The sequence below is a fragment of the Gallinula chloropus genome (assembly GCF_964237585.1).
Source record: "Gallinula chloropus genome assembly, chromosome: 18".
Lineage (NCBI taxonomy): Eukaryota > Metazoa > Chordata > Aves > Gruiformes > Rallidae > Gallinula > Gallinula chloropus.
Window position 1 is genome coordinate 6,898,713 of NC_140103.1, and position 13,201 is coordinate 6,911,913.

At 56.5% G+C, this 13,201-nt stretch overlaps 3 protein-coding genes across 3 annotated transcripts in view; all 3 read right to left on the bottom strand.

The window, feature by feature from the left end:
* Window positions 1-1,124: 1,124 nt before the first annotated feature.
* On the bottom strand, window positions 1,125-5,320 carry LOC311198602 (uncharacterized protein). The gene is made up of 6 exons (XM_084272582.1): window positions 5,089-5,320; window positions 4,357-4,499; window positions 3,480-3,553; window positions 2,444-2,554; window positions 1,618-1,721; window positions 1,125-1,277 (listed from the first exon to the last, which is right to left on the bottom strand). Exons 1-6 carry the CDS (start codon window positions 5,263-5,265, stop codon window positions 1,164-1,166), a joined length of 723 nt encoding a protein of 240 aa, XP_084128708.1. The 5' UTR covers window positions 5,266-5,320; the 3' UTR covers window positions 1,125-1,163.
* Window positions 5,321-6,359: 1,039 nt separating this feature from the next.
* On the bottom strand, window positions 6,360-8,805 carry LOC311198414 (alpha-1-acid glycoprotein-like). Its single transcript, XM_084272363.1, has 6 exons — window positions 8,662-8,805; window positions 7,863-8,005; window positions 7,568-7,638; window positions 7,212-7,313; window positions 6,850-6,950; window positions 6,360-6,616 (listed from the first exon to the last, which is right to left on the bottom strand). The coding sequence occupies exons 1-6, from the start codon at window positions 8,770-8,772 to the stop codon at window positions 6,554-6,556; spliced, it is 591 nt and encodes a 196-aa protein (XP_084128489.1). The 5' UTR covers window positions 8,773-8,805; the 3' UTR covers window positions 6,360-6,553.
* A 4,063-nt stretch (window positions 8,806-12,868) lies between these two features.
* Window positions 12,869-13,201, bottom strand: part of COL27A1 (collagen type XXVII alpha 1 chain) — a 153,548-nt gene continuing 153,215 nt past the window's right edge. The window contains exon 62 of the mRNA XM_084272449.1: window positions 12,869-13,137. Within this exon, the coding sequence (XP_084128575.1) occupies window positions 12,988-13,137 (150 nt within the window). The 3' untranslated portion in view covers window positions 12,869-12,987. The remainder of the gene's footprint in view (window positions 13,138-13,201) is intronic.

Here is a 13,201-nt window from a genome sequence, read left to right on the forward strand (position 1 = left end):
CTTGCCTGCCCCGTGACCCCAGACGGGTTGCACTTTGTGTCATGAGCTGATAAAGGCTGAAGCAAGGGCTGGCAGGTACCCGTGCCCCGAGACCAGGAGGGGATCCACTGGACTTGACCTTTTCCCTCCAGGAATTGGGCCAAAGGCTCATGCAAACGCTGCCCAGAAACGATGCCTGGAGGGATGGGGCACGCTGGTGCTGCAGGGAGCAGGGCCCTGCTCTTCTCCATTCCCCCCGGCTCTTCTCCTTTGCTTCCTTTTTAAGGAGGGGAGATATTTTCAGAGTTTAATTACTAGCTCAGAGCTGAGCCTGAATTACTTCCCTGACGTGCAGCTAAGGCAGTCTCTTTCCAAACTGCCCCCACTCCCACAGACACTGTGTGACCCTGCTCTCCTCCCTTTGGGCTGGGGGTGTGATGTGGGGGTGTGGGAGGTGCCTCATGAGTGCTGGGTGTACCAGAGACACCAAAAGCAGTGTGGATCTTGGATTTTCTCGCCTCTGGGGTGCCAAGATGACAGGGAAATGAGGTGACCCGGCCCTTTACCTCCGGGCTAGCACCCCTCCCTCCCAGGCAGGAGGTTGATTTCTCGGGGCTGTCATACTGTGGTGCAAACCTTTGCAGGGATGAATGTTATCTGGAAGCTCTCGCTCAGCCCAAAGGGTTTGGGCAGGAACGTCTGTCTGTCCCAGCTGGGCTGCGTTTGTCTGGCAGTCATGCCGCTTTCCAGAGAACTGGGTGGTGACTTCTAGCGAAGCTGCTCTCAGGCTGTGCGGTTAGAGATAAGCTTCCAGCCTCCTCTGTTCCAGTGACTCATCGAACCCTTGGCACGCTCGTTTCAAACAGTTAATGATTGCCCTCTCCTGGTTCGCCTCTATTACTGCTTCATTTCGGCAGCAGTGGAGCTCTTCTCCTGCCAGCTTGGTGTGAAGCTGAGCAGAGTGAGTCAGCGCTGAAAACACCCTTCCACGTGTCACCTTGTCTTGTTACCCCCATGGATGACTCTTCCCAGCTCCCGGCTGGAGGGCACACAAGCTGAATTGGGTTCTGGGTTCCTCTTCGTGAGCCCCAGTTCTGATCTCTCCAGAACCCCTCCTCTCTGAGTGTCTCAGCAGCCAAACAGAGTGGGTTTGAGGAAGACATTTATTGTCTAAGTGGGGTTAGTTACCCCCCAGTCCCAGGCTGGGAGGTACCTGGAGGAGGTGAGGCCGTGACCGCAGCTGTGAGTTCTGCACACTGGTGATTTCCTTTATCCGTTTCTTTCACTTCACACAGCTCCTTCCAAAACAGTGACAATGGGGTAAGTAAACCCCCCAGTGCAGCAGGAGGAGAGAATTTACCAAAGGAACAAATATCCTTCTTTTTTTCTATTTGATGGTAAGTCAGAGAGGCCAGGGGCTTCCCCACACCACCCCACTCGCAGCTTGTTCAACCCCCGTTGCTGCTGAAGCAAACCTGCCTTTGCTCAGTCCCCAGTCACTTCCAGCAGCTCCACAGTCTCTCCCCAAGACCCAGTTTCATGGCTTCACCTACAGCCCCAGGGGTCTCAGCCCTCCTACCCAGGGAGGGGGCTGCAGCAGCCCTGCTGACCCGTGCCCACCGGTGAGCAGCCACGTACCGTTCTCCACGGCGCGTACACGATCTCCTCTCCCCTCAGCCCCAGGCGCTCGGCGTGGTGCTCCAGCTCTTCCCGCAGGGTTGTGCTCATGTTCAGGGCTCGGGCTATGGAAGAAGCAGCATCTGTCAGGCATTAAATATGGACCAGGGCCCTTGGCACAGCCCTTTGTGCCCCATCCCTGCCCTTGCTGCCCCTCTTCCCCGTGCTCCCACCCACGCTTGCTTTGGAGATGACCTCTCCAGGGTCTCTCGCCCTGACCTACATGAACCCCGGGCATCACCTCCAACCCTCTGCTCCCTTAGCTCTGGGATGGTCTGATGCTGCTGGGGCATCAGGACGGGCCGAGGCTGAGTGTGGTGGCAGCTTTCTGTACTTGGAACTCCCTTGAGCAGTTGCTTTGCAGCTCTGAGGGGCGAGTGGAAGCCTTCTCAGGGTCTGAAGTGCTGCTTTAGGGGTTGTGGGTACACCTGAGTGGCTTTGACCATGCTGGCCACTCACACTGCCCTGGGAAAGTACACAAAAATCACTGTGGGCTTCAAAACACTGAGATTTTACGATGGTACTGATGCTGTGTTTGCTTCCTGTTCTTTGAATCTTTATGGCATAAGTAGGGTTTTGTCTTTACCTTGGTCTTTCCGCTCTGCCAAAAGATTTAGGGTTTAATGGGATTTGTAAATACCCCTGTGACCCTTGGAGCAGTGGCCTGGGAAAAAATCACTGGCTGTTGACAAAGCCAAGCTGCTGCAGGGTGTGAGCTGGTCATTTTATGTGTGTGTTTTGGGGTGCCAAGACAGCTTTAGGTTGCCCTGTGGCAGCGTTTGCATACCGTAGAGATACAGTCCCAAATACATCCTTTCCCTCTGCAGTTGGTACTGGATGAGTAAAACGTCTTCAGAGCTGAGGTTCATCAGCATCCCCAGGGTCTGATGGGTCTTGGCTTTGAGAGAACAGAATTGGGATTAGGAATGGCTGTGATATTTGGATGCTCAGTGCTGTGGCAGGGTAAACTGCAGCTGGGTAGGGGCAGTGCCCCCAGCCCCTGGGACCCAGTGTGGTGCCAGTCCTTTGGCTATGGGATTAAATGCAGGCTTGGGGTGTGCAGGAGCCAAAGACACCCTGTTTCTGTCCCAGTGTCACGATATGCTGTGTCCAGCCTCACACTGGGGGTGGTGTGGGGGCTGTAAAAATGGGGAGAAACTCTCCCCTGGCCACAGCCATGCTGACTTGGCCAGTCAGTTCACACTCTGGTTCTGAGCTTTGCAGTTCCCACCCCAAACATCTCACCCTCTTTCCTCAGAGAGGAGGAAATGAGTTCAGAGCTGAAACGGGCCATAAATGCTCCCACTTATCCCCCCCAGGGATGAGGAAATAATGTTGCAAAGGAGGTGGGCTCCTTCCCTGCCATGGGCACAGGTTTGCTCCTTGCTCCCTGCCCAGCATTGCTGTGTGGGCTCTGACCCAGCACATCCCTGGGGTGGTCCAGGATTTAGGTTGCCCTAAAACGCATCGGATGATGTAAAACATCGACATGGGCTCTGGCTCCTTTGGTTTGGGGGCTCTTGCTAGACGTTTGGCACGTTTTGAAGTGAGTGCTGCTGCGGCCAAGAAAAGCACCTATGGAGCTGGTTGGAGTGTTGCCTGTTTCCTGGCAAACGAAAGCCCTCAGAGCCAGGATGCCAGGGGCTGCTTGTGGCCTCCCTGGGGAGGTTTCAGGCCAGGTATGTCTTTCAGTCCTGGCTCCTTTGGTTTGGGAGCCATTGCTGGACGTTTGGCATGTTTTGAATTGAAGGCACACCTGGGTTTTGTCTTGCATTTTTACTGTGCCCCTCCCAAACCCAGGCTGGGTGATAACCCTGACTCACCGTGCTGCACCAGTGTGGTGTTGCTGTCAGTGGTTTTGAAGTAGGTGTAGTTGTTGGTGAGACACTGGTTGCCTCTGGAGAGAGAAAGGGGAAGAGAGAGATGAGGGACAGGAGAGTGGAGACCCCTCCCTGGACCAGCAAAATCTGTGGGGTGGGACCTTGGCTGTGCCACCCTCTCCGCTGGGTCAGCTGCTCTGGCTCTTAAAATGACTTGTCACCCCTGTGTGTGCTCCAGCTTGAGGCCATTGCCCCTTGTCCTGTCCCCACAGACCACTGAGAAGAGGCTGGCTATTTCCCCCTGTGTCTCACACTTCAGATATTGATAACCATTGATCAGATCCCCTTTCAGTCTTCTTTTCTCAAGGCTGAACAGCCCCAGCGCACTCAGTGTTTCCTCACAGGGGAGATGCTCCAGGCCTTTGATCATCACCACAGCCTCCTCTGGCTCTCTCCAGGAGACCCCTGGCTTTTTTGTATCAGGAAGCCCAGAACTGGACACAACACTCCAGATGGGGCCTGACAAGGACAGAGCAAAGGGAGAGGATCACCTCCTCTGACCTGCTGGCCAGGCTCCTTTTAATGCCCCCCAGGACCCCATCGTCCTCCTTGTCCCCCTGGGGCACACTGCTGGCTCATGGCCACCCTGTCACCCACCAGGACCCCCAGGCCCTTCTCCACAGAGCTCCCCTCCCACAGGGCACCCCCAGCCTATTATTCCTCTCCGGGTGGAGACTCTACACTTGCTCTTACTAAACCCCGTATGGTTTCTTAATTCTCCCTGGGGAGACCAGCTGAACCCGCGCTCGCCCCTTGCGCTGGAGCAGCCGTGGGGCTGCAGCACAGGGGGGGAGATGGGTCGGGGCAGGTTGTGTCTCACATGGCCACACGCTGGGTGACGAGCAGCTCCCGCTCAGCAGCACCGGGCTCCACGTGCAGGTGCCCGTGGTCGATGAGCAGCATCTCCAGGAGGTGCTGGGGGAACTGGGCAGCCCCGGCCACGTACAGCCACGTCCCCAGCAGCTGCAGGAGAGAGGGGCAGGGTGGTGAGAGCTCCTGGGGGGTGCAGGAGGAGCTTTGGGGGAGATGTTTCCACCCTCCCTCAGGCAAAATTGTTGGTTCTGCCTCCCTGGCAGCAACGTGGTGACACCTCTGAGGCATGGCAGGGTGGAGGGGGGACGGGGTGGGGGAGGAAAAACCTGGACATGGTGATTGGGAAATGGAGCTGGAGCTGGAGCTGGAGCTGGGGCCCCTGTGTGGTGTGACAGGGTGAGGACAGCTCGTTGCTGCCATGGGGGGAGGGGGGGGACGTGGGGGTGGGGGTGTGTGTCTGCACCGAAAGATACCCACCCCACCGTCCTTGTTTCACGGTTGTCTCTGGGACTTGCTGGGGGGACCGTGGTGACAGGGGGTACCATGGAGAGTTTCGGGACGCACTCCTGTTTGTGCCAGGTGTTTTGCTGAGGTCACCTTGGCAGATGTGGGGGGGTGGGGGTGGGGTGAAAGGGAGGGGGCACTTTTCCCCTTCACACAGGGAAAGGGAGGCTTAGCAGAGCACCCACAAACTTGCTGCAGGAGTGGGACACCCCTCTGGGCCTTGGGGCTCTCCTACCTTGGATGCGGTGGTGTTGTCTGGCCGCAGGGCTCTGCAGGGGAAGGCGGCTGCGGGCAGCAGCACGGTGAGGCTGAGGACGGTGAGGCTGAGGACGGTGAGGCTGAGGATGGTGAGGCTGATGGTGAGGCTGAGGACGGTGAGGCTGAGGATGGCGGTGACCCTGGCCGCGGCCATGGCTGCCCAAACGCCCGGAGCGAGCGAAGGGCTGGACAGACGGACGCGCTGCTCAGCCGTTTGCTTTTGCAGCCGTGAGCGGGAGGGGTGGCGGGGGGTGGGGGGGTAAGGGGGGGGGCTGTGCCAGGGGGACGCCGGCTCCACAGGGGTGACGCAACCAGCACCTTTTGGAGTGGCTGCCCAGAGAAAAGCCACGTGCCCGGCTCTGAGCTCGGCACTCGCCCTGGCCGTGGCCAGCGCTGAGCCCCATTCCCAGGGGCTGTCAGTGTGCCCTGATGCACTCGCTGTGTTTAAAATGTCACCCTCCCCTGAGCCTGCCTGTGCTTTTCCCCCCTGGTGCTGGCTGGGCTGCAGCCCCCCCCCTCCTCAGGTGAAGCCCAGGGGGATCTTCAGAGAGAAAGGAAGGCAGTTTTTGGGATCATTGCTAAAGCAGGCTGTAAAAATGGGGTTGAAGGAGCTCCAGGAAGTCACCCTGTTCTGCTGGATGTGTCCCCTGCCATGGCCCCCCAAGACCCATCCCATGCCAGGACCTCCTTTTCCAGCTTAATTCCTGTGTGCCTTTTCCACCCCAGTAGCAGAGCGTCCCCACATCCCTTTGTCCAGCCCTGGGTGATGGTTCTCCCATTCCCTTGTTTGGAGACACCCAGGGAAGATGTGATGTCCCCCCATGTCACCCCAACCCCACTGTGAGCCCTGTGCCAGCCGCTGGTGTGGGTGGCACCTCATTGGGTTTGGCTTGAAGAGCTCAGGGTGGGGTGTTTGGGCACTAAAGGAGCTTTGGTTGGTTTGAGTGGGCAGAGGAAACCCAAAGGAGTTGGTGGGTTTGTGTGTATCCTGGTGGGGTCAGGGATGATGGGCAGGTCCTGGCATCCCAGTGCTCCATGACTGGAGGGACCTGCTGGAGGGGTGGCTGGGATGCCACGCAGCTGGGGGGGGGGGGGGGGGGGGGGAACACAAGCATCTCCATGCCACACTTGGCCTGGGTGAGGGGTTGTCCAGCACTTCTCACAGCTCACAGTGGGGTGGGAGTTGTGACATTGTAGGCAGGGCAGGCTGGAGGGGGTGAGGGGGAGGGATGCAGCAGGAGCAGCAGGTGGTTGTCACCGGGGGTTTATTTTGGGACCAGGTGAGCCCCAGAAAATGGCGTGTTTCATTCAGGGGGGGAAAATGAATCCTGGATGGAAAGTCCTGCAGCTGAGACAAGTCCTGCATGGGGGTGTGTGTGGGAGTGCCCCAGCTAAAGGGCCGGAGGAGGATGAGGATGGAGCGTCTAACCAGGCGGTGGGAGTTACTCTGTCTGGGGCTTTTTGTCCCCTTCATCTGTCTTCTCCCCAGGCAGGGGACAGGCTTCCTGTGAGAGGGGGGAGAGTGGCCATCAGTGCCCCCTCACCCCAAAACTGCCCCAAGGGTGGGGAACAACCAGGGAGAAGAGGGGCCATGGCGGGGACACACACCAATCTCACACCCCACAACCCCTCTGGCACCCCCGTCTCAGCTGGTGGCCGCAGCTGGCCCAGGCTGGCGGGAGGGGGTGGGGGGGTGGGGGGGGGAGGGGGGTTGCCCACCCTGGGGAGGGGTTCCAACCTTTTCAGAAGTGTAGAACAGATCCTCCTCAGTGAAGCCCAGGCAGCGTAGGTGGCCTCTGAACTCCTCCATGTCCTCCTTGCTCACATTGGGTGTCCGTGCTGCCGCCGAAACGGGGCGGGAAAAGAAGCAGGAAGGGGGGGAAGTGAGTTTTAGGCAGGGGGGCTTTGCTCCTTTTGGTGGTCCCCATGCTGTGGATGGGGAGCTTGCTCCCTGCCCATCCACATCTTCCCCCCCCTCTCCATACTGGGAAAAGGGGTGGGGATTTTTTGCCCCACCTGTGAGGACTGGGGATGCCCATGCCCATTTGTGTGTTTCCCCAGGTTGGGACGTGCCCCATGGACCTGGCTGCATCCACTCACCTGAGAGGCTCAGGCTTGGGAAGTTGACAGTCACATGCTTCAGGATGAACAGATCCTTGCTGCTCTGGATCAGCTCGGCCATGGAAAGCATGTGGTCATCCACTGGAAGGCACAGGGAGAGTGGGGTTCCTCGCTGGCTCGCTCTGGGCAGAGCTGGCAGCATAGCTGGGGCTGCTCAGCCCCTTTCCCTGGGACACTTGGGGTGAGGGACATCTCCCCCCATGCCCCCTCCCTAACCACCCCCAGATGTGAAACGGCTGGGTACCCGTGCTGAGGTACCAGATCCCCGGGGGCAGAAGTGGGAGGATGCGAGTTGGAGCTATGGTGCGCCCCCCCCAGTCCCAACAGGGCTTTACCATGCACCAGGGTGGAGTTGTGCCAAAGGATCTTGATCTTGCTGGTGTTCTTCACCACACACGTCTCATTCCTGTGGGGCAGAGAGATCAGACAGGACAAACACCCCCATGTTGCCCCCACCCCCCCCCCAAACCTGCAGAACCCGAGCCAGGCTGCAGAGCTGAAACACATCTGGCACAGCTGCTCTCCAGCCCCAAATCTGTGGGGGTGTCTCAGCCCTGAGGATGGTACCAGTGGGTGGAAATGCCCTCGGGGATGGGGGAGCAGGGTAAAGGGGTGAATCCCCATCCTTACAGCCTCATGGTTTCTGTGACATTGAGCTCGTCCTCGTGGCTGCCAGGAGTAAAGGAGAACGTGGCGTACTTCACTGCCCTCAGCTCTTCCAGGTGAGGTGGGTACTTGGAGGCTCCAACGATGTATGTCCACTGTCCCAGGATCTGTGGAGAGGAGGGGAGTAGGGAAGGGTTAGGGGGTGGGGAGGGCTCTGCTGTGTTCACCCATGGGCACTGTGTGAGTGAAAGCAACCTCTGTGCCCTGCTGTCCCCGGGCCACCAGCACCCCTGGGAGGATGCAGGCTGAGAGAGGGGGCTCTTGGGTTTGTCCCCTCTCTGCTGTGGTGATACTCCAGCTCCTGGGATGCCCAGCCCACAGTCATGTGCCTTCTGCTCTGTGCCCAGCTCATGGCACTCTCCTCACATTAAACATCCCCAAGGGACTAAAGCTTGTTTGTGCTGTGAAGGGTTTTGTGGCTGGGGCCTCATGACCCCAGTCCCTGCACTAGGAGGGCTTAACTGCCCACCCCCAGTGAAGCTCTGGGGATGGTGCTGCCCAGCCTGGGTTGCAGGGACAGATGGAAATCAGAGACAACCCCCCTCAAAAGTGCCTGCTCATCAATTTAGAGTTGTGGAGCTGCCAGGCTTCACCCAGTCCCTGCGCTCCGGCAGCTTGGGTGGGTTGGGGAGAGGAGCGTGGGCAGGCGGTGAGACCAGCTGGAGCTGCCAGTCAGGTTCCCAACCTCTTCCTGGCCCCGTCACCCCAAGCAGAGCTGGTAGGAAAGGTGAGGATGGGTGTCCCAGCTGAGGGCAGCACTTACCCCAGGGATGGTGTCATTGTCGAAGGTGACAGGGACGAGTGGGGCGCAGGTGGGGGTCTCGGCGGCGAGGGCGAGTGGCAGCCCCAGGAGGAGGGTGAGGGAGGCCAGCATGGCTCCTGCTCTGCCGGGACATGGCTCGGCTCTGTCCCTTATATAGGGACTCCAGCCCACATGTCCCCAGCCCCCATGTGCTTGTTTAACTGCCGGGCTGTTTGCTCAGGCATGAAGCAATAGCAGGTGGAGGAAGTTAAACTTGCAAAAGCTTGGATTTCTCCAGCAGAAAATATGGAGGAAAAAACCCCCCAAAACCCACCCCCAAACAGCTCCATGTTTCACCAGGACAGGCTTTTGTTCTTGGAAACTGCAATTAATTTAGTGGGTGCCCAGCCAAGCGCTCGGCTGGCTCCAGGTGTGTTTGTGAGTGGGGCCCCAAGGGGCACCCAATGTTCCCTGGATGTGGTTTTCCTCCACGGGGCAGCTCAATCCCTGGGGCCATGGTTGGGTGGTGGGTGCTCATCTGCAGGGCTGTGAGGGCTTTGGGTATGCACTGGTCCTTGCCGGGGCATGGAGCTGGTGCTGAGCTTCATGTGTGCTCTTGGTGGGGAGAAATTGGGCTGGGGAGCACAGGGATGCTGCTGGCTCTGCTGCTCGGTGTGCATGGGGGGTTGGTGCCGGTATGAGCTGGGATTCCTCAGTGCTGGAAAGCCACGGGGCTGCTGGTAGGTGATCTGAGGGCGGGAGCTCCTCTGCTGTGAAGTCAGGCTGAAGGACCTGGGGTTGTTCAGCCTGGGGAGGAGAAGGCTCTGGGAAGACCTAATTGTAGCTTTTCTTAACAGGGGCTTGTAGGAAAGATGGGGACAGACTGTTTTGTGGGGGCCGTAGGGGGTGGGAGGGGGAGCAATGGTTTTAAACTAGAGGAGGGGAGGTTCAGGCTGGTAAAGGGAAAAACCTTTCACCGTGAGGGTGGTGAGACATGGAACAGGTTCCCAGAGAGGTGGGAGATGCTCCTGGAAACAAGGTTGGGCTGGATGGGGCTCTGACCACCCTGACCTAGCTGAAGATCTCCCTGCTCACTGCAGGGGGTTAGACTAGATGACCTCAGAAGGTCCCTTCCAACTCAAACCAGTTTACCAATCTCTGGTAAGCCACACCATTTAAAAACAAACCCCAAACCACCAAACCCCCATCTCCCTCTGCTCTCCAACCATGGCCCGTCCTGCTGTGGTGCCTGAGACAGCCTGAAGCAGCTTGGTGGGATCTGTGACGCCAAGAAATTTGTGTGTGGGGGTTTAGGGGAATAAGGGATGGGGGTGCCAGGGTGTGTTCCCCTTTCCAGCTGAGCTCCAGCATGCTGGTGGCTTCATGGTGCTTGTGGCTGGTCTCAGCCCAGCCCTGCAGCCCTGGGATGCCCTTTGGGGCACATCACTGGTTAACTGAGGTACCCACGACGCTGCCAGGCAGGGACCTGTTTAGCAGACGCTGTCTGGGGGGGGACACAGGAGGGGACAAGCAGTGCAATGGGCTGAGACACCGAGTGACATTAATAAAGCTCTTTATCTAACAGGGGTTTCTCTCTCCCCGCGGTGGAGCCGATGTTCACGCTTCGTGAACGTGTTTGCTGTTCCCCTGAGCACAGGGAGCACCCTCAGGAGCGCCGGGCTCACGTGAGAGACGCTCAGCCCCGAACACGCTGGTTCTAACGCGCTGCCAAAGCTGACCTGGCACCCTCACCCAGCTGCCCCGCCGTGCCCGGGCCGGGGGGGTCCCTCAGCCCCTCCATCCGGGAAGGGACGCAGCGTGGGGCGAGTAAACACGGCGGTGACCCTTCCCGCAGCTCCTGCTGCAACCTGGGACCAGCCGAGGCAGTTCCTGTGTCACAGACTGGGGTGGGGGGAACCCTGATGTCCCCCTCCACTCACCCAAGCCCACGGGGTCTCCAGTGTGCACGCTGCCTGCAGGAGTGGGGGCAGCCATGAGGTTCTAATCTGAGGCTGGTTTGAGCTTCAGCAGGGGAAAAGATCAGCTCAGTTGGATTTTTTCCTTGCCTTCTGTTTGTCCTTTTCCTCTGGCACCATGTCAGGGTGGAGACAGGGAGCAGGCTGGCAAGGCAGCGAGGTGCCATCGGGATTCCCAGCCTTGCCCTGCATTTAGTATCATGCTGAGGGCTGGGCAGGTCATGTTCACAGAATTGTCGGGGTTGGAAAGGACCTAGAGATCATTGGGTCCAACCCCTCCCTGCCAAAGCAGGTGCTGTGTGACCAGAACCACAGGAAGATTTTGGGGCACGGGGCTGGGTTCTCTGGAGAGGTTTGGGGCTCTTGCACCAACAGTGGCACCCGTGGGCTGTTTCTGCACCTCTCACCCACTTAGTTTCCCATGAAGAAGTGAAAAAAAAAACCCCACACCAGTCCCATTTCATTGCCTCAGTTTTAAATATTTATTTAAAGTCCAGAAAAAAAAAAAGAAAGAAGGAAAAAAAGAAGAAAAGTAGAAGAAAAGAAAGAAAAAGCTTTAATGAGACCAAGGGAAACTCCAGCCTTGAGAAACACACACAAATCTGACGGTGAGAGGATGAGAAAGGGAGAAACCCGGGAGCAGGGGAGTGTGTGTGTGGGGGGGGGACGGCAGCAGCGGGCGATGAGTGATGGTGATTTTGGCCTGGGGGTGCCGGGGTGAGCTGGCAGCAGAGGTGGGGTGTGTGAGGTATTCCTGAGCGGAGGCAGGGCTGCATGGAGGGTGAGGTATTTGGGACAGATCTTGTGAACCTTTTCTGATGGTTGTTGGAAACTGACCAGCAGGCAGTAGTAAAAAGAAAGAAAGAAGAAAAAAAAAAAAAAGAAGGATACACAAAGAGAGACTCACATATAGTTTTTTTTTTCCTCAAAAAAATAAAATCCATAGTCCATATGAGACAAGAAAACTCCAAACAGGCACTGAAGCGTTTCCGATACAGTACAGCTCCGATTACATCAATATTACTCCTTATATAGAATCAAAAGATTACCATAATTATCCTCTTTAAAAAAAAAAAATCCTCCAAATTTACATACAGAGACTAAATTTCTACAAAACTTAACAAAACAAACCCCCTCCAAGCCCGGCTGGGTTCTGAAACAAGGTACCATCATGTCAAGTCTTGACAGAAGGGCCAGACAGAAGGGTTGCAGAGCTGGGTTTAAATACGAGCTTAGACCAGGGAATCGCTGCGTGCGTGAGCCGGCACGGACCTGTGGCCACCACGACTGCAGCAGAACTAGTTACAGGACAACTGACTCCAAACTGGCTCTCTCTGAGGCTCAGTGCTTCCAGGTGAGCCTCGCCATCACTCCCCTCCCAAAGCAGTGAAGTGCTGATATATATATATATATATTAAAAAAACCCAACCAAAACACCAAAACAAACCCACAACCATCCCAACAGAAACCAGATTTGCTTTGAAAATATCCCATTAAAGTGATATTTTTGGAGGGGGTTGGAGTTGTCGCGCGTGCCTGACACCCGCGGCAGTTAAAGGATCCCCTCAAAGGCGACTGCTTCTCCAATGTCGCTGTGGATTGTAACCTCCTCTCTGCCCACAGAGATGGTCCTATGGGCTTTTTTTGGGGTTTTTTTTTTTGGGTCTGTGGCAAGACACTGTAGCACCTTCACGACCTTAAATAAAGTCATATATATAAAATAACACACTTTTTTTTAAGAGCACCAGAGATTTCACAGTGAGAGGTAGAAACAAATCAGACGAGCCCATCCTCTCTCTCTATTTTAGCACCAATCTCTTCCCCTCTCCTCCTTCCATTCCCCCCTCTTGGCTTCGGGACTCTCCCCCACCCTGACACCACGCATGAGAAGGGATGTTGATTAAACTCACTCATGGAAGGAGAAACTTAGGGGTTTTTTTTTTTTTTCCTTTTCTTTCTTTTTTTTTCCTTTTTTTTTTTCCTTTTCCTCTTTGCTTTAAATAATATAATATATATATTTTTTTTGTTTTCTTCTAATATTGCACATCAAAATGCTTCCGGCACACAGAGCAGCCAGGTTCAACTTGCAGCTCCGCCTGGGAGACCTGATGCAGCACGTGGCCATCCAGAAGGCGACAAGCTCTGAGAGGGAAGCTCTATCTTTTAATTACTTTTCAATGGAAAGAACATTTGGTAACTCAGGAACCGGGTAAGACAAAAATGGGAGGGAGGGGTGTGGGTGGGGGGGGGGGGGTGTAAAATAAATCCCAAACCAAAGACGAACCACACACGCTGCAAGCTGCTTGAGGTTTCTCTCAACATTTTCTTTGGTCGTGGAACAGCTTGCAACATCGAGTCCCCTGATCCCTTCTCACTGTTCACATCCCGACCGATTCCCTCTTCCCCTACGTCCTTGGTATTCCTCCTTTCTGCTGAGTTCAGTAGATCGCGGGTTCTTTGAGACCTCGAGCCGAAGGCCAGAGCAAGAGTTGACCCAAGAGACACAGCCCGGCTGTCCTTGCTGCAGAGAGGTGTCAGGGCCTAGGCCAGACGCGGGGTCCAAGCCTTGGAGCCCGGTTTCGATG